We start from the raw sequence: 23,746 nt of genomic DNA on the forward strand, positions 1-23,746 counted from the left end.
AAGATCCTAGGGGCTTTGACTGGGCTGTGTCCCAGCATCAATACCAATGTGTGGTGTGGCTGAATGAAGGCTGGGTGGGTGGGTGGAGAGAGGAAGAAATAAGATGGATGGATGAATAGATAACGTTTATGTGTATGGAAGTATGGATAGGTGGATGGATGGATGTGAGGATGGGTCAGCAGATAGATGATGGATGGGTGAACACACAGAACATGCAAATGGCCAACCTCCCTATGGCCACACTCCTGGGTACCCACTGGTCATAGCCCCCTTCCAAAGAGATTTTGGCAGCTTCCTGGGGGCTCATTTGGAGTAGGGGTGGTGCGAGGCACCATCAGTGTGCCTATCCAGGTTGGACTCTCAGGTTTTCTCATATCCCTCTGTGTGCAAGATCAGCATCTGAATCAATGAGGTCACAGCGTTGCTGAAGACCATTCTGCTCAGGACCCCAGGCTGGCAGAAACCAAGGCTCAGTGGGACCAATGCCTACACTGCAGCCTGGTCCAGCCTTCCCTTGCACACCCAGGGCCAGCCCCTTCTCCTCTGGCCTGTCCTTTAGGACGAAGGGACAACCTCCTGTTCCCAGCCTCCTTCACACCAGGGGCGCCCTAGAGCAATCACCACCCATTCCCCGGGTCATACCCAAGCCTTCATTCTCCCAGGTAGTTTTTGTGCTGACTGCTAACTGCCCTGGTGGCCATGAGGACTCTGGTGCTGTGAACATCTGGGGGCCACCCAGATGCTCTACTAACCAACATCTACACACTCTCCTAAGAACAGAGGCCCCTAGACTTAGCACAGAGCATTTTAGGTTTATTAAATAAAAATTATAATTTATACAAGACTTTGTATCTAAACAAGGTTGTCTTTTAAAAAAAAAGTGACAGAGATTTTTTTTTCCTATCAGTTCTTTATAGAATATGATCCTTTTGTAGAACAAAAGTTACACCAGTAACAATTATGTACATATCCAAAACAGACTCAAGCTTCAGACATACAAAAATTGAACATTCTAGGTCAGTGATTAGTCAGCAATTAAACACCTGCCCAGATCACACAATCCAGTACAGACTCCAGTGTCTCTGTAAGTATGTGTAGATCCTGTCTAGCTCTGTCCCCCTGGGCTCCACCCAAAGACCCGCTGGTGGCCAGCTGTGGAACTTGGGGCCACCACTTACTCCCCGCTCCCTAACCAACTACCCTAGCCCATGGTCAGTCTTCATCTCTCTTTCCTAGAGAAAGAGACTCAAACTAAACCGACTGTTCCACTCGCCCGTTCAGCTCAAGGCCTCTGTGTGGCACCCCGGTGGCAGCACTTGCCAACCAGGGCACTGCCAGGGTCTATAAAGCATTAACCACCATGAAGCCATCCCCAGAGACAGGTCAGAGGCCAGCTGCCTCCCATCTGGCATGTTGGGGTGTCAGCAGGTCCTCCCTTATCTCCCCTCATGCTCTTCAGAGCATGAGCATATTACAGGGGCCAAGCCCTGGGTGGAGGGTCCTAACTCCATGTTCAGACTCCTCCTCCAGCCATGGACCTGGAGCAGTGTGGCCTTGGCTGCACATCTGGGGTGGTATGTGTGCTTGTGTGTGGCCTGAAGCCCCTGGGAATGAGGTGTCATGAGCCCAAGCCACCAGGCCTCACACCCACAACCAGCAAATGAGGATTGGAGCAAAGGTAAAAATTACATTTGAAAAATGATACAAAAATAAGAAAGACAGCTTGCTCTCTGTAAAAAATATAATCTTCTGTTTCTTCAAAAAAGCAATCTCAGTGACGTTTGAAGGACTCAGGACAAGCTGAAGGAACCAGAGTGTGGTTCACCTGGGAAATGCACAGGTGGGGTGGTGGTCGCCCCCTTCAGAGGCCCGGGCCTATAAGATCACCCTCCCTTGAAGTCTCCACCTTTGCTGGGGCAGGGAGCATGGATAGGGTGGGGTCTGCCTGGCCCTTGCTGGGCTCGCAGGAAGAGGGAATACTGTTAAATGTTAGAGGTACAGGGCAACTTGGGCCCCCCAACCTCTAGGCTCTGCCCACAGCCATCTCCTGTGGCACAGGGCCCTCCCATATCTCCCTGACAGACCCTCAGGCCAGTTCCCCTAACCCATCCCATTACCCAGAGTGGCTGCAGCCTGGAGGCCAAGTGCCAGCCAGACGACCACCGACCACCATGTCTCTCACTTAAGAGCAGCCAGAGTGGAGAATGCCCCCTAAACCTTCCCAAAGAGCGCAGTGTTTAAAAGGTGTGCTTTTGCCAACACGCCGTTCTGGACCCTAGCCGGCCACCAATTACTGGCCTCTTGGTTGGAGTGTCAAGCCAAGATGGGCCAGATGTGTGATAGCTCAGGCCAAGACACCGAAAATGGAGGGGGAGGAACCCCAAACCCCAAGCCCTGAGGGGCCCTACCCACAGCCTCGCAGTGCCCACAGTTAGGTCCAGCGTGGGAGGAGGGTCTGAGGGTGAGTGAGATGACTGGCCGTTTCTTCGTTGGAGAGTGGCCTCCCCGCCATTTCTCTCTGTCTTACCATCCTGGCAGGAAGGGGCTACAACCACTCCCAGCTATGACTTTGGTGGAAAAAAGCCTCTAGCCTCTGAAGAGCAGGGGTCATAATATCAAGGGGCCTCTCGGGACGGCAAGTGCTCCGTCTGTACCCAGGCCGGGATGGAGAGTGAGGAGCTGTGCTTAGCGGGGGCCTGAGGACGAGTGTCCTGTGTGCCACCCTTCAAACAGGTTAAGAGGATCCTCTGCCCACCTGTGTCCACAGGTGTCCACGAAGGTGCTTCACGCGCTCAGCACGGGCCAGCCCGGCACCATTTCCATGTGAGTTGCAGCCCTTTGGGTCTGCAGAACCCAGGGCCAATGTAACCAGCCACACAGTCCGGGAGAATTATTGCCAAAGATCGTGAGGACAGCCCTATCAGTTCCTCTAGCCAATGGTTGGAAAGGATTCCAGCAACGCTTCGGAGTCAATACTAGCTGTCGCCGCCAGAGGCTGCTGCAGACGTGATTTTCAAGTACTGGCCGAAAATGGTCTCAAAGGCTTCGTCTCTGTGTACCATGGCACCGAACACCAGGGGCTGGCAGGGAGGAAATGGAGAGTGGGGGAATGAGTGCTTCATAGCCAGGCTTGGGCTAGAAGAGCCCCTGTTAGGAGACCAGGGCAGCAGCCAGGCAGGCTGCAGATGACCTGGAAAATCAAATATTCCTCTCACTGCTTCATCCAGCCCGAGAATCCAGCCTGAGGACCCTGCATGCAGGATCCATTCTCCCTGGGCCTCACCAAACTGTCTGTCCTATAACTCTATGAAGCCCACCCAAGCTAAGCTTTCTGGACCTTGATTCCATGCAGCAGGCTCTTGGGCTGACAGAGAAGAGAATCTCCCCCCAAGTTGAAACCATGTCCCAGGGAGGCTCACTCAGGTCCCCTGGCAGCAGCCAGAAGTAGGGGTGGAAGGAGGGGATGTCATCTGCCAGGCACTTACTTTCTGCGTTGATGGTGTCGATACGGCAATTCCCATGCCAGAGCCAGGGAGGACGGACAAGACTTTGTACTGAAAGAAAAACAGCACAGCCATTACCAGCAGCTTCTCCCAAGGACAGGAGTGAAGCCAGTTCCCCACGTGCCCAGAGATCTCTTGAGGGTCCTGTCTAGTACTAGGACTGTTCCTGACTAGGCTGCCAGCCTGGACCCGGGCTACTCAGCTGGGGAGGCTGGTCCGTCCCATGCTCAACAGATCCTTCCTCTCTCTGTTCCAGAGAACAACCCTTCCCACTCTCCAGACACGGCACACTCCACACGCCAACCCTCTAGGGAAACTACTAAACCTCACTACGTACATACAAATGCTTGTGTGCTTGTTTATAAGGGCCCATGGCAGGAGCCCAACATTTCTTGGGGGGGGGGGTATCAGATAGAGGTGGAAAGTTCATGACAGAACTTCTCAGACTCTCCTTTCAAGACACAGGAAGGGCTGACATGTGGCTCAGCTGGTAAAATGCTTGCTTAAGAGGAATGAAGGCCTGAGTTTGATCCTCAGCAACATAACACAAACAAACAAACAAACAAACACCCACCACCACCACCAACAAAAAATCCTGGGTTCAAGGTTAGCCTGGACCACACGAGAGCGGAGGTCAGTCAGACGTCGTGATGCCCTTTTCTGCATTGTATGATGGTTGCCAGGCCAGGTGCTGACTCCCAGGGACATGGGAGAAGTGAGGCTGCACTTGGTATCTCAGGAGGAAGCTGACAGGGCTCCGCACAGAGCCTTCCCGAAGTCAGGCTGAAACAGCCGTGGCGGCAGCACTTGGACTCATAGCTGAAAACCTGTCTGTGGCCCCAGACTGTGAGCGTGGCAGGAGGGGTGGGCACCCACCTTCTGGATGTCTGTGATGTCTACCAGTTTGATCACTTTGTTCCTCTTTGATGACCCAGACTTGGAGCTTTCGAAGCACAGGTAACTACACAGGGGAGGAAAGGCAGAGACACGAGAGATGGCAGCTGGGCCAGAGGGGCCCCTGCTAAGTAGGGTCCTCCCCGACTGCCTCCATAATCCCGTGGGATGGTCAGTGACCCATCACACGCAGCACCTGGAGAGGACTGAACACCCTGCCCTGTGGGACACCTAGGCCTTTCTCTCCCAGATGTCTGCCGGCAGGAGCTACAGGAAGGCATCCTGAGGCCCTGCCAGGCTCCCCTGGGCTGACTTCTTTGGCAGGGAAAACAAGTAGGGACTGGGGCTATGGTAAAGGGCCCCTTGAGGACTACCATATACCCTACCCCCTGTTGTAACTCTCAAATACCATGGGGGTGCTGGGGCATAGCAAAGACAAGGCGCTATGTAGTCCCACAGTGGGGAAAGCCCAAAGCTACTTTTAGCCTAGCCTCAGACAGCCAGGAGTCATGGACAGGACCCTCAAATATCCCTATAAAGTCTATTTCCTGAGAGAGTCTACCATCTGAATAGCCTCGACCTCTACTTGAGCATCCACTTGAGAGATTCCATCAGCCAAAGTGAGGGTGGGGCTGCCCCAGGAGTGACGTCATGAAGGCCAGGCAGCTGGGCAGAATGAGGCTGGGCTGTGGCATTGCAAAGCCTGCTTGCTGGACCTGGGCATGTGTCTGGGACCTGGAGAGGACCCTCTTCCACTCCCCCCCCAACAGTCACGCTTGGGCCTGTGGCATCACTTACTTCTCTGTCACATACAGAACTCCATTCCTGATGTAGTCCGTGGGCATCTTCCGGTCTCGGTTTATGAGGCAGCAACGCCAACCGTTCTCACACACTGATGGAGAAAATGGACCTGGAATTTTCTTCCTCTGGAAATACCCTGGCCTTGACCTATGTTGTTATCTGTCAGCACCGACTGGTTAAAGATGTAACTCCATCCACAAGGAACCATCAGAAAAGGTTGATGGGGTCACATGCTCACCCCATCACAGCGCTCACAGGCCAGCCCTGGGTTCCATGCCCAGAATTGGGAATGCACAAGAGTTCACAGTTGGGGCGGGTGAGGCCTGTCAGGAGTGAGGTCACCTATTGTCTGGGAGGACAGCTTTCCTCTCCCAGTAACCAAATCAAGCTGCAGTCCTCACTGACTTAGGCTGCTTTCCACACAGGCCTGCAGCGGAGAAGGAGACTCTAGAGAAAGCCCTAGACTCTGGATCTCAGGTAATTACTGAACACTCTTCCAGAACGTTGACTGGACACCCAAGTCTTGAGGTACCTGTGACAGGTTGTACACTCAAGCCAAAGTGCCAGGACAGGGCTAGGAAACAGGCTCTAGGCTTCAGGCTTATACCTTGATACAATGATATGGGAATCCCCAGCAGGGGCAGGGCTGAGCCCCACTCCCTAGAGATTTCTGCCTTCAGAAGGTCCACCTGAATCTATGATGATAAGTAGTCCCTACCTCCTCATGATTCCTAGGACAGCCCAAGACCTCACTCCTATGTCACCTCTTCTGAGAAGTAAGTTTGGGCCTTTTCCTCACAGGTTCCTTCAGCCTGTCATGAAGGTGGGGGCCATGCCTCCTACATGGGCTTAGACCCTGCCCCAGTCTTCCACCTCCTCCATGACTGGCTGGGTCACAGACTCACGACATGCTTACCTGCCAGTGGGCGCTCGTTTTCAGTCAAGTTAAAGATCTCGTGGAAATTTCCCTTCTTGGTGCTGTGAAAGCGACCGGCATCTTCATCCTTACTCAGACCGGCTGGAGCGCTGGAGACGTAGCTCCGTGATGAGGCTGTCTGCAGCTGACAACAGCATACAGTCCCGGTCAGGGTCTGGAGGGGAGACAGCTGGACCCGCAGCTGATGTGGGGACACACTGGCCTCCCTGCCTATGTCAGCTGTAAACTGACTGATGGGCTCTATTCCTATCCAGAAGATGTGGGGGTACAGCTCCCACAGGAAGCTCCCCTTCTAGTGTTGGCCCTGCACTGGATGAATTCCGTGTGCTACCTGGGCTAGATGAGGGATGTTTTCCTCAAGAGATGCCCACAGTCTTCTCCAGCCCACAGTGCTGGCACTAAGCCTGGGCTCCAGCACACAAAATGCAAGGACACAGCTGCCTCGCATGGGTTCTGCACTGAGGCAATTACAATCGACACTGCAGAAGTCAGTTGGCCACACAACGCCAGAACATCAGTCACAACGCAGCAATGTCATAGCATCAGCTCACAGCAGGCCCAAGGGGGCTTCCACATGGACACAGTACCTTGTCAAGCCCTGACAACTGGCCAGAAAGGAGACACCAGGCACACGTGTGACCGTCACGAAAGAGAAAAGGGGGTACAGGTGATGTGAAGTTGTAAGCACAAAGACCTGAATGTAACTCTGTACAGACATGGGGCCTGTGGGACACCAGGGATGGGGGAGGGGTGGCCTCCACCAGGATGTACCAGCCATGTTGTAGTGAATGCTACATGGTCTTGAGCCCTGGCCAAGCCACTCCAGGGCTAAATGGGCCCTTGAGTTGTCCCAACAGGCCAAGCTCTGTCCTGGGTGACCTCTACTTGTTGGAAAAGAGTCAGCAGCGCTCATTCCAGGCCTGGGCTGCTCTGGCCAATGGCTGATCTCAGGTTCCCAACAATTTTTGCTGTCCTGGATGCCAGAGTGTGACCCCCCCAACCCAGCTCAGTGCTTCACTCTCACAAGCAGCAGTGGGGGATCCCTGGTGCGCCCCCTCCTAGAGAGCACTCACATGGAGAAGCTAATGTAATTTCTTATGCATCCCTAGGAGCCCTGCTGGGCCTGAGCACCTCACCCACCTCAGCCCCTGAGGAAGACACACTGGCCCACTCCTCCCAGGGCTGGCTGGCCCTGACATGTGAAGTGAGTGGTGACAGGGGAAAACCTCAGGGTGCTTTCCGCCACCTATCTCAAAGGCTGCTAAGATCTGGAAAACACCAGGCTCCGAGTGAGTGTATGTAGAACCAGAGGTTAGGATCCATTCCCTTAATGGTTCTGCTTACACCCTCCTCAGGGATCGGGGGTTGGGGGGCTCACCCTTCGAGACACGGTGGCACCAGCACGCTCCTTGAGCTGGGGGTCGGTGGGGAGGCTCCTCCAGATGATATAGGGTGTGTCATACTTGGCTCGGAGTCTTGGGCAGCGTTTGAAGATGAAGTCGATTAAGAAAAACTTGATGCCGGCGTAGAGGCCTGAGGGGAAAGCAGAGATATATCCACGTAGACAAAGGGCGGGTACCCCTGCCCGGCCCCACTCCTTGTACGACATGTCTGCTAACTGTTTCCCAGGACGGTGGCACTTTTTCCTTACCGACAGCAAGCCCCACCAGGCGGTAGGGGAAGAAGCAAGAAGCCAGGAAGGCAGCCCACAGGGCAACATACAGCTTCTGAGTGATCTCAGGTTGCACCCACATGAATAGGCTGTAAGGAAGATGGAGGTCAGGCGGGGTGGCGCACACCACCCTCGCTGCGGGGACAGCCACTTACTTCTTGATCTTTTCCAGAATGTCAGCCATCTTGCCAAAGAGATTCTGCGTGAAGGAGAAACTGCAGTGACCACAAGCCCCAGTGCCTGTCGGTCACATAGACGTACCCAGAAGGCACCAGGGGAAATACACAGCCATGACCACTTGAGCCCTTTGGTCCTGCCACACCACTCCCAAGGTCTGAGGTTGTTTGGTTCTAAAGCTAAGGCCACCGGAAGTAATGAAGTGGGCAGATGAGGTTAAGCCCTGACTTCTGGGGATGCTCAGCCCTGAATTCTAGGGGTGCTCAGCCCTGGCGGTGGAGGGCTCTGTCTATATAAGGCCACAGATTCATCAGGAAGCCACGCCCCCATGCCACCTCACCATTGTGAGAATGATCGACTAGAAGAGGCACGGAACTGAAGGACATATGACCTTTGGATTAGGGTTCCCCCCTCCCAGGGTGACCAGCAAGCTGGGAGATGGCACCTGTGCTTTCTGGGCGACGTCCAGCACCAGCTGGAACTTCTCAGACACGGTCAAATCTTCCTTTGCGGGTTCCTTCAGTCAAAGGAGAGAGAGAATTTTCCACTGAAATTTAACAGTTCAGAACAATTACTGACAAAACAGCATGAAGGCTCCCAGCCCCGGGGGATGTGCGGGTCACTGCTGTCTCCATACAGCCAGGGGACTGGGTGCAAAGACATCTGCTGGGCTAAGGGTGGGATCTCCCCTTATGCTTGCTGCCCTGCTCCAGTGCAGAGGGCAGGCAGGCGGTGGGGCCCCATGGGGGAGCAGACACAATGGCGGACAAAGGCCCTGACTCACTCTCCCAGCTCACTGCAATGGTATGTCCTGTCAGTGCTGGCCCCACTCAGTTCTTGACTGGCAGGGTGACCGAGGCCCAGGCCTGTGGCAGTTCACATGACTATTATTTCAGTAAGAATCTCCTAAGGGCTCCCAGTCTCAGGGCTGGGTGAGACACTGGCTTGGCTTCCTGGAGACTGTCCCATCCTTAGGTACTCCACAGACTATCAGGTGTGCCCACAGGCATTGTGGCCTCCCTCTGTCCCACAGACCCAAGAGTCTGCTCCTAGACTCTAGAGTAGTGGTTCTAAGCCATCGAGACCCCTTGGGAGTCAAATGACCCTTTCACAGGGGTCTCATATCAGGTATTTATATTATAACTCATAACATTAGCAAAATTATAGTTGTGAAATAGCAAATGCAATAATTTTATGGTTGGGGGAGGGGCCACCACAACAAGAGGAACTGTATTAAAGGGTCACGCAGAGTTAGGAAGCTTAAGAACCACTGCTCTAGAGAACTCTAGAGTCTAGAACGAACTTCTGTCGATAATCTTAGATTTGAGGATCCATGCCTCTGTCATAGCTATTCTCCTGTAGTTTAAAAGGACCCATAGCCATGTTAACAAGTAGATGAAACTGAGTATTAATAAAATACAAGCTAGGCAGGGGCCGGACAGAGGTTCTGGTGTCCAGGACTGAGACATGTCTGTTCATCTGGCATCCTGTTTACCTCCCCACCCAGAAAGCTCTATGGGGGCTATAGCAGCTCCCTGATTGCCCTTATAACAATCCCAGGTAGAAAGGGTCAACCCGGACAGATGGACAGGGCAATCTGCTTCTAGGTAGCAAAGCTTGATCCAGGTGCGTGTCTGAGTTGGGTAGCCTCCTGGAGCTCAGGGCTGGCATGGCTGGCCTCCTCTAAAGAGCCCCTGCCAGGGCGATGTTCATCTGGACTCCCCGTGATGCGGCCCCAGGTTAGGAGTCCTGGCTGATTTAGGCAGAGGGACAGTTTGCCCCAGGACTTACCACAGCTTCTGATACTTCTGGCACAATGCTCCACTGTATCCGCCAGCCCCTGAAAAACAGAAGCCGCTACAGCCGTGAAAACAATGTCACCTGGCGGGGGACAACATCCAAGCCATCAGCTGGGTCACAGCTAGAGTAGGGGTCATCTGTTCCTTCAGGGACGGCCACATAGAAGAGACTCCTGAAGCTGGAACGATTGCCCCTAACCCCTTACTGGTTACCCGAGTTGGTTTCTCCTCTCCTGCTGCAACAGCAGCCATTGTGGGTAGGGAGAAGCCCAACGCTGTGACTGGCTAAAGTAGCCATAGTGCCTATTTGATCTCATCATGCCCCCTGACTGGTGTGTTAATGCAGTTTTATTGACATCAGCAATGCCTCTTAGTGGACTGATGCTGATTAGGGGCTGTGAACTAACGGGGACTTATGACTTTCAAAGGCATTTCAGTGTTTCCAGTAAAAATTGTTTTCAAATGAATTCCCGAGGCAGGCCCAGAAGGGGGTGGATTAGGCTGGTATGTGTGCTTGCAATCTTTTGAGGGACTGAGAGGAAATCTGGAGTCCATCTCTCCCACAAGCCAAGGCAAAAAACTAAGGTTCACTCCTGGGAGAAGCCAGAGGTAAAGCTCACCCCAGGAGTGCAGGCAAGGGTTCACCCCAGATGTGGCTGCCCCAAAAAGGGATGGGAAAGGGCACAGAGTAATGGAGGGAAGGGCCTCAGCCTTGGTGGAGTAAAGTGCCCACCATGCAAGTGTGTTCGTGCTGCTAACACTGTGAATTTCAACCTCGGCTGTTCAGCACTTCCTTTTTTGTTTGTTTGGCTGTTTTTTTCAAGACGGGATTTCTCTGTGTAACAGCCCTGGCTGGCCTTGAACTATGCCACCACGCCCAACTTTCAGCGCTTCCTTTTTACAACCAAAAGCCACCAGGACATCCATGGGGGTGCAGAGCCCTACAGTTTCACCCACCCACCCCAGGATTGGGGAGAACTTCCTGACAAACATACAACACCTCAGAGAGAGGGATGGGGTTGTACTGAAGCTCAGCCACCCACCGCCCGCTCCCTAAAGTCTCCAGAGCCTCTCAGAGGACATGGCGATATGGGTAGCGGGCCACATGGTGTGGCCTTGTGTAACAGAGCCAAACAAGAGCCCAGCTCACCTACCTGGCGATGAGGTAATTGAGGGACAACCTCAAAATTGCTAGGAACAGGAACATGGGGATGGCCCAGCCATGCCATACAGCATTCATGTACACCTGAGTGCGAGAAGGTGAAGGACATGGTTAGGGAGGTGTCAGGAGGTGAGGGACATGACTAGGCAGGCCAAACAGAGCACGCTGGTACAAGTGGTGTCCTGCTTGCAATAAGGCAACCCTTAATGAGGGAGACCAGTGCTGGCTCTACAGACATCCAGGGAACAAGGGCATGTGGGATGGGGCAGTCAGGAAGGCTGCTTCCAGTTTAAGAGAGAGGTCCACTCGGGCAGAGGGTGGACAGGGAGATTGCCCTGTGTGAGTATGGATCAGAAAAGGAGGGTGGGGGCCTCATGACGAGGTCTTCCCTGTCCCCAGTGTGACCCCCCCATACCTGGGTTCTTCCACCTGATAAGGAGGCCTATCACTGCTAAGGTAGCAAGTGAGCTGCAGCGGAGGCCTGTGTGGAGCCGGAGGCCCTGAGTGACACTCAGAGGGGGAAGGCCAGAAGGTGGGCCTGAACAAGAGCTTGTCTCTTAGGGAGACAGCATGCGCACCTCGGTGTAGAACCCTCTCTCACAGTCTCAGCTATGAGTGTGCCAAGGGCCGGTCTGCCTGGTAGATATCAAGTCCCTGCGAAGGTACCAGTGTGCCTGGCCAGGATTCAGGTTGTCTTAGGACTCTCCTTGGATAGGACTAACTGGGCAATACCTACAAATAGGCCTCCTCAGAAGGAGGGCACTGTCTGTGAATACTCTGGAAGGTGCACAGGCCTGTGGCTTCCTTCTGGCCTGAAGGACCTGGCAGGTGGATGGATCGCCTGCAGCCTGCTGACATCATTCATTTGTCCGGAGCCTCCCTAACCCCACCTCTGGGTCCATGTGGCCATGCCTCAAGTCACAACCAAACAGTGAGCCAAGAGGTTTTTCCTAAGGACACTGCTATGAGGTACATGCCGTGTCCTCAGGGGCCTGTGATCTAGTACTGGAGCCACTGCACACACCCATATTGCTGATGGAGAAACTGAGCACATTCAGAGCCCAAGAAAGAATTGCCTGGGGGCTGCCCTCTGGGGATCTCATAGGGAAGACTTGTCCGGGCATCTTGCTGGCCCTACCCAGCCTGTGAGAACACTCACGGTGAAGGCGATGGCAGAGGTGTAGATGGAGTACCAGTCGGATAAGGCAGACAGGTTCTTCACAAAGTTAGTGACAGGCTTGGCACCACGCTCTGGGGACAGAACAGAATGCAATGGTTAGCACAGCGCTGGCCTGCCCCTTAGCACACAAGCGGGGTCATGTGCCCTCCACCACCCCAGCCAGAAGCAGAACCGGCTCAATAATGCAAGACCCAACCCACTGAAGGGCCTTGCTGCCAGTGTCCCTCCTAACCACTGACCATGGTCCCCATAGGGAGATGATACCTGCCCCTAGCAGAGGCCCACAAGTAGCAGGAGATAGGGAAAAGAAAGAGACAGTGAGGATAGATGTACTCTGTGGGACCTGAGGAATATCAGAGATGTGAGCCACAGTTCACCGTTAATCAGCGGTTCTCAACCTGTGGGTCAGAACCCCCTGGGGTCAAAAGGGGTCACCTAATACCATCGGAAAACACAGACATTTACTCCACAGACTAACAGGAGTGCCCACAAGCATCGTGGCCTCCCTCTGCTGTATAGGCCCAACGGTCCCTCTAGACTCTAGAGCAGAGGTTCTCAGCCTGTGCATCGTGACCCCTTTGGGTCACATTATCAGATATTCTGCAGATCAGGTATTTAGGTTATGAGCCATAGCAGCAGCAAAATTACGGTTATGAAGGTGCAACAGAAATAAGTTTATGGCTGGGGTCACTACGGCATGAGAAACTGTAATGAAGGGTCGCAAAAGGAGGAAGGTTGAGGACTGCTGTCCTAAATACGGAGTCCACCAAAGCAGGCTCGGTTCTCCACTGGCCCTGGACTGTGCTATGTGTGAGGCATTCTTCCACCACAAGTTTTTGTCCCAGGGAAGACAGGAGAGGACTTTTTTCTATTCAGCTCAGGAGCACAGAGGCTCCCCCCAGGCCCCACGACAAACCCGCAGTACTTACTCAATCTTCTCATGTTTTCAGTTAACCTGAGAGAGGGAGAGAGGGAAGGCTCAGAGTGACGTCACCAACGCTCTCGGCGTGCCACTCTGCATAAGCAGCAAGGGGGTTGTCTAAGTGCCTAGGAGACTCTCAGGTGCCTGGGGGACACATGCACAGTGACACACAGACCTCAACACTGGGGCCCTTGCTGCTGATCCCTAAGTCCTGAAGTTGGGGTGACTCCCCACAATAGACCGGCCCTCCCATCTGTCACACGACTCCACTTTCCCACAAGCCCCTCTGAGGAGGTGCTCCAGGGACATGGGCACAGGGGGTTTCTAGAGCTTGTAGCAACCACTTCAACAGTGGCTGCCGAAGCTTAGCCCAGGGCCCTGGTCCTAGCACACGGCTTCCTGGGCTTGCTGAGGCTCCCCTACCTGCGGGCGCTGAGGGGTTCTTCCGTCTCTACCGTGTTCTCCTCTGGCTGGAAGCGGAAGTCCTCCACGTACTCCCCAAACCTCTCATAGAACCACTTCTGTATTCGGGAGGACAGCCCCTGGCTGCGGCGGTCTGTGGGAAGGAGACCAGAGAGGGGCGCTGCAGGGGCCACACAACCCCTTCTGAGGTTGGACCGGGGATGTAGGGCCAGGTATGGAGCCTTACAGAAAATACTGATCTGGGTGGGGATCCACGAAACGTTTAGGGGAGAGAAGCTTGTACTATAGAGCAAGATGTGAAGAGACCTAGCCAGAGGGGCCTTTGAAGGGCTCAGGTCCCTGAGGACACTACGTGCAAACCAGCAAATGCAGGTCAGAGCCACCCCAGCCGCAGAGACCCTAAAAAGCAAGATGTCTCCATCCTCACGCTGGACCCCAGCAATCTCCAGGCATCAATTTTCCGGCAGCCTTGGGCTTATGTCCAGGCCATGTCTGTACCACCCTCCCTGTGGACCTCTGGTTTGTCTGGGAAGTGGCTGAGTGGGTTCGCCATGCCAGGTCCTGAGGCCCAGCCACTGTGTGCATTAGGGTACACGGCCCCAGAGACCAAGCTGCTGGCCGCGGTGAGCTCACAGTTATTGTCTGTATGTCACTCGCTGTCATTATGGACAGCTGAGACCACAGATGGTAATCCAAGTGGGAGAACTCCAGGGAGAAAGCTGCTGGGCAGGCAGCGTTCTGAGACCCGACTCTAACGAAAACAAGATGTGGATCTGCCTGCAGGGGGCGCTGCCACACCATAATTTAAAAGACTGGGAATGGCAGGCACTTGACACCCTGGGCGCCATAAACACCAAATTGATAGCATGTGTCAATTTAAACTTAAAGAAAATACACCAGGCCTGTGTTGTGGACCCAGGGCGAGTGGACAACAATCAACATAAACACAAGAGCACTCGGCCTGGACAGAAGCTGAAGGACACAGGCCAATGGGAAGTGGGTGGGCTGAGATATGAGCCTCCTGGAGCTACCCAGATAGTCTGCAGGCTGATCTGGCTCTATTACCGTCCGTCCACCAAGGTTTTCAAGTGGATCCAGGGCAGGCAAGGACGATTGTCTGGGAGCTAAAGGTGGTCTAAAGGCCAGGCAAAAGACTGGCCAGCCCATGCTTCCACTGGATATTCATGGACGACAGACTCACAGAATTTCACTTACCGAGAAATAATCTTCCTTCTGTTTTTACTTTTTTCTTCAGCCATTTAAATATATTCTAAAAACTATTTAAAAATGTAAACCCAGCTGGGCACGGTGTGGAGTATCTACAATCCCAGCCAGCACTGGGGAGGAGGTTGGGGGCAGGGGCCAACGCAGGAGATTCAGCCTGGGCTACATAGAGAGACCTTGTCTCATGAAACCAAAAATGTAAGACAAGACAAAACAAAAACAAAAGCCAAAAAACAAAACAAAACCAGACAGGGCTTGTGGGTTGTGGACTGCAGGTCCGGGAAACATGACAATCTGCCTGAAGGAGGCCATCTCTACCCAGTCCTGAAGTCCATCTGTTCAACGAGCGCCTGCAGCTCCTGCCTGACTTTCATAACCAGAGTCGGGGACGCGTTCTGCCATGCTCCTAGCTTCTAGCAAGGGAAAGGCCCGAAGTGCTTCATCCTCAAAGGTGTGAGCCTGAGGTCCAGGGATGAGCTGAGGCAGGCACACACCTGATGGCTGGATTTCTTCTTTTATCTAGGATGTGGCAGGGCCAGGGTGTGGCCCCCTCCTCTATCATGTCCTCCCTGTCTTGGAGGGTGACCAGGGGCCAAAGTATGGAGAAGGCACACAGCCCCCACACAGCCCACCACACCGAGGCAATCAAGATTAGGTTTGGGTGTGCTGGAGAGATGGCTCAATGGTTAAGAGCACCAGCTAATCTTCCAGAGGACTGAGGTTCAATTCCCAGCACCCACATGGCAGCTCACAATTGTGCGTAACTCCAGTTGCAAGAGCTTCCACACCTTCTCCTAGCCTTCGTGGGTACCGTACACTCAAATGGTGCACACATACATGAGGGCAAAACATGCATATACATAAAATAAAAATAAATCTTTTTAAAAAAATAAAAATAATTAGGCCTGATGTTGACAAAGGGACAAGGGGCCCCCCGCCCTATGAAGGACCAAGGAGTGGGGAGGACCCCCACACTTCTCAACCCTCACTATCACCAAGCCCCAAGAGTCTCAAAGTCTCCTGTGTTGTTCTTGGCTTGATAACCAAGATTCACAAGGTAAGAGCTCTCCATCTAAGCCTGGGAACTGGCCAGGGATCCTCCATATGGCTCAAGGAGGCCACCTCTCAAGGGATGCAGCCGCACTGGGGCTGGATGCCAGCGGGTGCAGTGAGGCTGGCCCTGGGAGACCTTAGGAGAAGCCTCCTAGCCTGGGCCTCTTCCTGATGCAGGCAGCCTGATGCCAATGATCTAAGCCATGGTTTATGCCAGGCTTACTGGCATGTGGGCGGGGCACTCACTATCTGTGAGGGTGCAGCCAGGGTGCACGAGAACTGAACGGAGAACGGAGTTCCCTTCCCTTACAAAGGTAAAGTATGTGGCAAGATGGACGTGGGCACCAAGGTGGAAGCAAGGGGACGAGAAATGGCTTGTGCCCATGGCCTTTCTCGCCATGGCCTGCCACAGTTCACTCAGCACCCGCATGGGATGACCGGTCACAGGGAACATGTCACCAGGTCAATGTGGTATAACCCACTGTGCTTTTAGGTGCCTCTCGGGAGGTGTGGCCAAACTAGACTCCACATTCGTGCAAGGAAATGAGATCATCTGGAATGACTTGAGCCACAGTGAGAGACGCTAACCCAGTTTTGATGGCAGGAGATTCTCATGGGAGGGGTCTGGCTGGAGAGAGAACTCCCCCTTCCCACAGGGCCTACCTGTGCCCGTTCCATTGCTGGCCTGGCTCTGTCCCTTTGGCGGCTGCTGAGGCTGTGCTGGCTGCTCCTCCGACCTTAATCACAACAAACGCAAAGTTCATGAGTGCAAATGCCCAAAGAATGGAACTGAGCTTCAGGGACAGGTGGGATCTGGCGGCTCCTGAAGCCCTGAAGGCTGGAGCGCTGGTGAGGGCAGAGCCCAGCAAGCACGAAGCGGCTTTCTTCAGGAGTGCACATTTTAGTTTTCAATAGGTAAGTAGTGTCTCATAAGCAAGAGGTTCACCTTTCCTATTCATTTTAACACAGTTGCTTATTTCACCCTAAAGGGGAAAAAAATAGCTCACTAATGAGAATACCACACACTTCTTTACACAACACCACATGAGGCCAAAGCTGGAGGATACTCCGAATTCCCTGTGCAGGGTTCCAGCTAGGCCATGCCAGCCACCTCCCTGGCTTCCTGCCCCCCAGCTCATGATCATCAGTCTTTACTGGGCCTAACGGCTCCCTTGTCTCTGTCTACCTGTCCGACTCTTACTGTTACCCACCCTGAGGGACCTATACCCCAGCAGGAGCCTGGGTCGTACTCCGTGGGTGGCATCTCTATCGTGTGGCGTCTCTATGCCCTCCTCTGGAATGTCAGGACACCAGCCAACCCACCCTGCACTGGCTTGGGCCACGGAAGCACAGTAACTGTCCCTGGAGCCAATAGTTCCTAGGCTCTATACAGCAGCTACCTGAAGCTTCAGGGTCCGCTGTGAGCACACCTATGTATCTGTATGTGGAAATACACACATTGTGCTGGCTGGTTTTGTGTCAACTTGGCACAAGCTAGAGTCATCAGGGAGGAATGAGCCTCAATGGAAATGCCTTCATGAGACCCAGCTGCAAGGCATTTTCTCAATTATTGATCAATTGGGGACAGCCCAGCCCATTGAGGGTGGTGCCATCCCTGGGCTGGTGCTCCTGGAATCTATAAGAAAGATGTCTGAGCAAGCCATGAGGAGCAAGCCAGTAAGTAGCACCCCACCATGGCCTCTGCATCAACTCCTGCCTCCAGGTTCCTGCCCTGGTTGAGTTCCTGTCCTGACTTCCTTTATTGATGAACAGCAATATAGAAGTATAAGCCAAATAAACCCTTTCCTCCCCACCTTGCTGTTTTGGTCATAGTGTTTTGTTGCAGCAACAGAAACACGAAGACACGTGTGTTATGTGGTATGTGGATGTGTGCACTGCCTGTGTCTGAAGTGCCCCTACAAAGCCCTTCTCTCTCCCCTCCCAGTTCACGAACATCAGAAATGAGGAAGTCTCCCCCTGGAAGACTTTTCAAGTCTCCCCCTCTCCACTTTCAAGCTTCCGGAAGGCTCCTAAACTTCCTCAACAAAAATCGAGGGAGGAGCCCCTTGCTTCTCCTAGGTTCATTTTCTACTTCCTGGGTCACAACCTGGATGTTCCTTTCCTTTCCATGTACTAGTTAAACCCTCTAAGTCTTCAGAATTGTCTCAGTAAGCTCACCCACCAAGAGAGGAGGGATAGATCCTTAAGGTGGGACTGGGACTGGGGCACAGATCCTGAGTAGGCAAGAGAGGCTGAGGCTGCTGAGACAGGATCAGTCTGTGGCTGAGTGCTCCTGCTCCTTCTAGGACCACCATGGGGAACCTAGCCCTCACGGGAAGCTGGGAAGATTGTATGGAAGAGGGTACCCTACACACAAGGGAACACTCATTTAACTTCTGAACCTCTAAGATCATAGTTCAACCCAGGGGAACACCAGCCTTGTGGCCAGGGCTAAAAGGCAAGAGAGGGTTCCTCCTCCCATGGTGAACCCTACCCTGGAAGACTCTAAACAGGCTACAATGGCGTGGGCTGATGGGGAACAGGGTAGCCTGACTGCCAGGTGATGTGAAGTTGTCACTGGGAATGTCAGGACAGGGAATATGCAGCTTCATTTCCAAGACCTGCGCTTCTCAGGGCTGCTACTCTAGACTAAGACCCAGCAGGAAATGGACATGACCACAGAGGGGCCTGTCACTCAAGCCTGAACTGTGAGCTCTGCCACCAGCATGGCTCATCCTTAAGGGGCAAAATCCCAACAAGGAAGACACTCGGTCCACGTGGACAAGCACGGTCATGCTGGGGTATTCTAGAGGCAGCAGTGTGTGTCTCTAACTGCTCATAGTCATTCTCTCTGGCCTACCAGGGGCACTGACTTGCCTCCCACCAGAAGCAGCAGAAGCAGAAGCCACGCTCCTGAGGGTGATCAGAGGAATGGATGAGTATCGGGTCTGCAGGCGCCCAGGGGACTAAGTGCTTAGAGCACTTATCCAGGGAAAAGCTGTCGACTAGAAACAACCCTGCAGAAGCTGGGTGGCAAATGTCATCCAGAGGGAAAGCGTGTGAGAAAGAGGGTGTGATCTTGGTGGGTAACTATACAGAGGATGTGCTGACAGGAGGTGCCTAGGACCCTGCCTTGAAGCTGCAGAAGCAGCCAAGCCTCTGTATAGGTCACAGGGCCTGAGCAGGGCTGCGGTATACTCTGGGAAAGGGCAACAAGTATAGGCAAATATAAAGCAGGGCGGGGGAGTCAGGTTCCTCCAAAGGTCCCAAGAGGCCCAGCCAACTCTCTGGGGCTAAATTACAGGGTCAGGACAGGGCCCACAGGTCAGGGAGCATCTTCTAGTCAAGACTGGAGGGTATGTGGTGGTCTGGTGTCTTTAGACCTTCTTGGATCACAGCTCTCTACACAGGCCTAGCTGGTGACAGGATCACCCACACTAGGCTCCCCACCTCCCAGAAAGACACCTTTCCACAGCATGGCTCGGACAGGCTCGGGCAGGATGTGATCCTGAGGAGTTGGATCAGGCCAGCGGTATGACTCACCTTGCACCCCTTGAGGGACTAAGAGCAAGACTTCTCAGGTGGCCCAGTTTTCACCACTCTTGGCCCATGGCCCCACCAGGGATCCGGGTGAGGGTCCATGAAACCCTGCCCACTGAGGAGAGGGTGGATACTGTGGTTCAACTGTGGCTTGTCTTTCACGGGCTAATGAAGCTCAATTCTTGGTATGATGGAACTGGGGTTGGGGGACCTTTAAGGGCCTGGGCCTGGTAAGAGGTTCTCCGGTCCTGAGAGCAGCCTTGGGAAGGGATTAATTCAGTTCTCTGGGACCCTAAATTAGCTCTCACCAGAGGGTCATTAAATGTGTTTGACCCTGCCTGGCCCCTGGCAGGATGTAATCTCTCTCCTACACACTCTCCCACCATGAGGCCATATACTATGAATCCCCCCCCACCAGGGCCGAAGCAATGCCAGCTGAGTTCTTCAGACTCCAGAACTGTGAGCTAAATAAACCTCTTTTTATAAATACCAGCTTCAGGGATATCGTTACAGTAGTAAGAAGAGACGGATGTGGGTGTCACCTGGCCTTTAGCACCTCCTGCATTTTCTGCTCCAGTTCGATCCGGCGCTGCCGTTCCCGATCTAGCTCCTGCCGCAGCATCTCTGAGTTGGTCTCTTCTCGAAGCTTCCGGAGCTCCTCCTCTGTGGAGAGAAGATCCAGGTGATCAGAACTTATGCCCACTGACCCCTCTGACAACACTACCCAACTTGAGAACAGCAGATAGGCTCCTGACAGGTAAGGGCATGTGACCTTCTCAAGTTTGCTGAGTGCTCAGTTGGCAGGTGCATTCTGGTTCCTGTCTGCTGTCTGGAGGATGCTGGTGCTGGGATTCAGACCTGGGACAAGGGGCTGAGGTGTCTATTTAACATACCAAAGCAGACCTGTCCTCCAGGTTCTCCCAGCATCCCTCAGTCCCTACCTGTTACAGGATAGGGCTGGCATACCCCATCCTCTACCCTGAACTTTCCAGCTCAGGGGCAGACATTTCTGTTCTCGCTCTGTCTCTGTCTCCCTGCCCCGCCCCCTGTGGGTGTGCTTTCTCTCTATCCCAGCTTTTCTGAATCTCCATCTGTAGTGACTCCCCTGACCTCCTCCTATGATATCAGTGAACCCACAAGATAGCTGCCCCCGGTAAACCTGCCTTTATGTACACTTAATTTGGCTTGAATTGGCACATTTTGTCAGCGGAGAAAAACCTACCAGTTGGCAGCTCTCCTAACCCCACCCCCTGGGGTATACACTGGGGTAGAGGCCCTTTAATGGGGTTCCGCTTACACAGTCCAGATAAAACGAGGGCGAAGTATGGGTGACAGCTTTTATCGCGCTCAGGACCGGTGCAAGGGAGAACTGCCCATGCCATTTAGCCATGTCATCGCCACAGGAGCCGCTGGGGCACACACTGCCATCTGATTGAGTCAACGGGACAGTGACAGAAAGGCTAAAGGCTCCAGGGGGTGTCAGCAGCAGAATGGTGGTGAGCCAGTACTCAAGCCTCTGTCCGCAATGCAGAGGACCTTGGGGGTACTAAGAGAAGGGGAAGGGGGTGCAGTATCCCTGGAAAGAACCTCATGAAGGTCAGATCACAGTGGAGTCCTAGATGGAACTAAAAAGCCAGGCAGCAGATAGCTGGGGGAGGGGCAAACAACCTGGCAGCTTGGAGGGTAGAGGAAGCCAGGAGTTGGTGGGGGGCAGTGGCCTCAAACTGCAGATGTCAAAGCATACGTCAGAGTCACTGTGGGAATGAATGAGAGAACTCATTCATGTCACAGCCCCACACCATGGGGGTTGCCCCCCTCTACTTTGTCCATACCGGCATGAGAAGAGGGGTCCTAGTTAGCACCCCTTTATCTCTCTTCTATCACACTTAGGGTCACTCAGCTTAATGCAGCCAGGATTCTGGTGGTGAATTGAATGGTCACTGCCTTCAACACACTAAGATTTTGTGCTCGGTTCCCCCACGGTCCCCACAGACAGCCAAGGCTGAGCCATGAGGGAATCTTGAGTGACAACCTTCAACCCTGCCCTGGCCAGTCTTGAATCCCAGCAGGAAGGTAGAAACAGTTCTTTAGGAGGAGAGGGCTCAGGCAGAGAGGAACAGGGTGGTAGATGGAGTGGGGTCAGAAAATAAGTGAATTTTCTAGGCTACCTGAGAGCCTTGGTGGGCTCTCTCACTGTAGATAAGTGTGAGCAAGTGAGGATGGGAGTGGGAATTTATGCCAGCAAGGCCATGGGGGGGGCAGGGGAAGTGAGGGTTCAGCCCAGGTAGTCAGCTCGAGCGATAAGGCTTGCTTGTAGTTACAGCCCAGGAACCAGGCCTGGCACAGTGGTGGGCTTCAGTCTGGGAGAGCCCCACTGACAGGGTCTCTCACGGCGCTGCCAGGCTCACATCCCACCTCACACCGAGCTATCCCTCTGAGACACAGCTCTGCCCACTCACAACGGCAATGACCAACACAGCTCCACAGGGAACCTCCACAGGATTCTGCCACCTAGGTTACAGGTTGTCACTTCACCTCACAGAGCCACAGCCTGTCCTGGGCTCCCAGCACCTAGAGCTATTGGTGAGGAGAGTTCATGGCAAGGGAGACCTCAACAAGGGTCAGTACAGCTCAAGCCTCAGGCCACATCCAGCCCCCAGCCATTTCCAGAGCCACAGAAAACACAGGATGAACTCCTAAAAGAATGCTGTGAACTCTCTCAATGCTGGTAAGGGGACAACGAAGATGTGTGTTCTTGTTCTTGCACAGATGACAAGAATGTCCCGTGTGGAGTTTGGTCTTCCTGGGGTGATGTGACAGTCACTTCTAAGGACTATCCTGTGGAGGAAGGGTTGGCACCCACACCCACCCCTATCTGGTCTCCACAGGCTCAGGCAGGTACAACACCATGATAATCCCAGGGCCAAGGTCAGGGCATGTTTGTGTGTGCCGAGCTTGACTTCCTGGATGGCAGTAGCCCATGGACCTGGCTGAATGTGATCGAAGGACTGTCTCTACAGAAGTCCACTGCAGTTGTGGCCTGGGTTGGCTGGTGGTTCAGTTATTGGGTCAGCAGTGGTTTCGGCCACATAGAGCACCCCAGTCCTGGGGTTGGTGAGATGAGCCTTAGCAAGGAAATCTCTGCAGGAAAAGACAAGCTTGCCCTTGCTGTTATATGGTCCCAAGACAAAGGAACTAAACAACGTTATTCTCTGCAGGCTCTGAGCAGGGCTATGTGGCTAGATTCCTAGGGAGAGGCAGCTGCTCCATGCTGATGGGCAAGGTGAGGTCCACGGAAGCCTAGAACCTTTCTGTATTACATGGGAACATACAATCTCAGAGTGACCCGGAGGCTCTCTTTCCTGTCTTAGTCTCCTCACTCAACATTGGGACACAGTCACACCTGAGACCCTAAAGCTCAGACCAAGGTTGATAGAGCAGCTGAGGACACAGGCCTCGTTCTAGGAGAACTGGGCCAAACAGCCAGGCATACCGTCTAGGCAGAACATAGTAATGGTAGACCAGGACAAAGATAGGAAACCAACTGAGCACCTGGACTGGCTGAGGCTGGAATCAGCGGGCTCAGTATTTTGAGTGGGGGAGATTTTCTGTGTCTCCATTTTCTGGATTCCACAGAATTGTTCAGGTGTCCTTTAGCACCCTTCATCTCTGAGGGCCATAACGTGACTGAGTCACATTGGAGAGGCTATCCCCTTAAGGGAGCCAGAGTACGCCAGGCCATTGCTGCAGGGAGGTACCACCCAGATCTTATTACCTATGGTTCTCTGCAGAGGTCAGCCCCAGGGACGAGACTGATGACTCAGGCCACCTCCAAGCCTGCTGACCTTAAATCACAGGGCAAAGATACAGGACAGGATGGAATCAGGAATAGAGTCCCAAGGTGTGCTTGCTAGGTACCTTCGGCATTCTATGATCTATCACATGTGTAGGGGGGTGTTTACACACTCTCCCTTGACTTTGACCATGCAGGATGATGACTTAGGGAAGGGAGGCTATGATGCTCCTCAGGGTTCTGGGTGAGGGTTGCCAGAGACCATATAGGTCCTTGGAGAAGGACACAGCAAGCATTGCCTCCCTAAGAGCATGTCTCACATCCCACGTCTATCTCCATATCTATCTGCAGGCTTCTCTGACTCCACTCCATCCCAGAAAGTTCCAGAGAGAGGAGGACTCCACCAGTACCATCTCCTCTAGCCTCAGGGCCCAGTCCAGCTCACGATGTCAAGGATATAGTAAAAGGATGATTGGTGGGGCATCTCAGTGAGACTTAGCTAGCAACATAAGCAGGTGCTTTGGTTACAGGGACACACATTCTAGACTGGCCAAGCCCCTAGAAGAGAACAATGATGGTGGGTGAGGGAATGAAGTGAATGCCACAAGGGACAAGGCTCTGAGCACTCGAATACTGCACTTATAGGGCCCCAAACATCAAGCAAAC

General features: G+C 53.5%; 1 protein-coding gene across 2 annotated transcripts in view; it reads right to left on the bottom strand.

Moving 5' to 3' along the window:
- Positions 1-792: 792 nt before the first annotated feature.
- Gramd4 (GRAM domain containing 4) overlaps positions 793-23,746 on the bottom strand; it is a 76,051-nt gene continuing 53,097 nt past the window's right edge. For both annotated transcript variants that reach the window (XM_055627092.1, XM_055627093.1), the window contains exons 4-19: positions 19,830-19,950; positions 16,411-16,484; positions 13,471-13,603; positions 13,055-13,080; positions 12,105-12,196; positions 10,938-11,029; positions 9,776-9,824; positions 8,430-8,501; positions 7,963-8,006; positions 7,787-7,896; positions 7,514-7,668; positions 6,115-6,259; positions 5,196-5,289; positions 4,380-4,464; positions 3,486-3,554; positions 793-3,080 (exon numbers count right to left, since the gene is read on the bottom strand). In XM_055627092.1, the coding sequence (XP_055483067.1) occupies positions 2,976-3,080; positions 3,486-3,554; positions 4,380-4,464; positions 5,196-5,289; positions 6,115-6,259; positions 7,514-7,668; positions 7,787-7,896; positions 7,963-8,006; positions 8,430-8,501; positions 9,776-9,824; positions 10,938-11,029; positions 12,105-12,196; positions 13,055-13,080; positions 13,471-13,603; positions 16,411-16,484; positions 19,830-19,950 (1,466 nt within the window). In that variant the 3' untranslated portion in view covers positions 793-2,975. The remainder of the gene's footprint in view (positions 3,081-3,485; positions 3,555-4,379; positions 4,465-5,195; positions 5,290-6,114; positions 6,260-7,513; positions 7,669-7,786; positions 7,897-7,962; positions 8,007-8,429; positions 8,502-9,775; positions 9,825-10,937; positions 11,030-12,104; positions 12,197-13,054; positions 13,081-13,470; positions 13,604-16,410; positions 16,485-19,829; positions 19,951-23,746) is intronic.

This window comes from Psammomys obesus, unplaced genomic scaffold, assembly GCF_907164565.1.
Source record: "Psammomys obesus unplaced genomic scaffold, mPsaObe1.curated_primary_1811, whole genome shotgun sequence".
Classification (NCBI taxonomy): domain Eukaryota; kingdom Metazoa; phylum Chordata; class Mammalia; order Rodentia; family Muridae; genus Psammomys; species Psammomys obesus.